The sequence below is a fragment of the Eimeria mitis genome, genomic scaffold (genome assembly GCF_000499745.2).
Source record: "Eimeria mitis Houghton genomic scaffold, Emh_scaff316, whole genome shotgun sequence".
Lineage (NCBI taxonomy): Eukaryota > Apicomplexa > Conoidasida > Eucoccidiorida > Eimeriidae > Eimeria > Eimeria mitis.
The window spans coordinates 5557-7385 of record NW_013571502.1 but is presented as its reverse complement, the minus strand read 5'-3'; the positions used below and the strand labels follow the sequence as shown (position 1 = coordinate 7385).

Genomic DNA, 1829 nt, shown 5'->3' with positions numbered 1-1829 from the left:
AAAAAAAAAAAAAAAAAAAAAAAAAAAAAAAAAAAAAAAAAAAAAAAAAAAAACCGGAGACATATTTATTCGTATTCATATAAATATATGCAAAAAAAAGAAAAATTAAAGAAAAATGAATAAAAAAAAATAAACAAAAAGGAAGAAATATAAATAAATATAAATATAATAATTATTATAATTTTTGTTGTTTTTGTTTTTGTTTTTGTTTTTATTATGAAAATAATAAACCATTTGCAGCTGTTGTATAATAAAATTATAATTTTTATTTTTTTATTTTTATTATTTTTGTTTTTTTTATTTTTATTGTTTTATTAGTTTTAGTTTATTGTTTTTTGTATTTTAATATTTTTATTATTTTATTATTTTATTATTCTTTTATTTGTGTTGTTTTTTCTATTTGTATATATATTATTATTTTTTATTTTTTTTATTTTTTTAATTTTTATAATTTTATTTGTATATTATTTTTATTATATTTAATGATAAAACGAATTGGCGCTGCAGTATTCATAGAGAGGGTAAAAAGAAAAAAAAATAAATTGTTTTACTTTTTTTTTTAATTTAATTTAATTTATTTTATTTTGTTCTATTTATTTTATTTTATTTTGTTTTAATTTGTTTTTATTTATTTTAATTGATTTTGATTTATTTTATTTTATTCTTATTTAATTTAATTTAATTTATTTTACTTTCTTCTATTTGTTTTACTTTATTTTATTTATTTTATTTATTTTATTTATTTTATTTATTTTATTTATTTTTTTTTTTATTTACTTTATTTATTTTATTTATTTTATTTATTTTTATTTTTAGGTGGATTTATGGCTACTGGCGGCGACGACTGCGCCGTAAAATTATATGATCTCAACAGGTAGATAAAATTAAATAAATAAATTTATTTTTTATTTTATTTATTTATTTATTTATTTATTTGTTTTGTTTTTTATATAATTTATTGGTTTATTTACTTATTTATTTATTTGTTTTGTTTTATGTATAATTTATTGTTTTATTTATTTTGTTTATTTAGTTATTTTGTTTTATATAATTTATTTTATTTTTTAATTATTTTTATTTAATTTGTTTATTCATTCAGTTTTAATTTAATAAATAATTTATTCGCTCAATAAATAAATAAAATAAATAAAATAAATAAAATAAATAAAATAAATAAAATAAATAAAATAAATAAAATAAATAAATAAATAAAATAAATAAAATAAACAAAATAAATAAAAAACAAAATAAATAATAAAATAGTAATAGTAATAATAATATAATAACAAACAAACAAAGGGTTTATTTAGGGTTTTTGAGGGTTTAGAATTTTTGAGGGTTTAGGGTTTAGGGTTTAGGGTTTAGGGTTTACTGAGCGTGGGGACCCGCAGCGGATCGAAGTCATCCAACTCCGCCAAATCAATCGGCACACACACACGACCTGCAGCAGCAGCAGCAGCAGCAGCAGCAGCAGCAGCAGCAGCAGCAGCAGTAGCAGCAGGAAGAGCAGCAGTAGTAAGGAGAGCAGAAGCAGCAGCAGGAACAGCAGCAACAGGAGCAGCAGCAGCAGTAGCAGCAGCAGCAGCAAAAGCAGTAACGGCAGTAGCAGCAGCAGTAGAAACAGCAGCAGCAGCAGCAACAGCAGCAGCAGCAGCAGTGGCATTCTAGCTGCAGCAAATGAACGGAGGAAGGGGTTGTTGAGGGTTTACTCTAAACCCTAAACCCTAAACCCTAAACCCTAAACCCTAAACCCTCGATGGAGTTGCTGCTTACCTGTGCTGTGATGAATACAAAAGGGAGCCTTAAGAAGATGCCCAATGTCTTTGCTG

The 1829-nt window shown here is 22.5% G+C and overlaps 1 protein-coding gene across 1 annotated transcript in view; it reads left to right on the top strand.

Annotated features, from left to right (window-relative positions):
• Positions 1-824: 824 nt before the first annotated feature.
• EMH_0007600 (uncharacterized protein) overlaps positions 825-1829 on the top strand; it is a gene marked incomplete at both ends in the record, with an annotated part of 1212 nt that continues 207 nt past the window's right edge. Inside the window, 2 exons of the mRNA XM_013498071.1 lie at positions 825-851; positions 1366-1602. Of these exons, the coding sequence (XP_013353525.1) occupies positions 825-851; positions 1366-1602 (264 nt within the window). The remainder of the gene's footprint in view (positions 852-1365; positions 1603-1829) is intronic.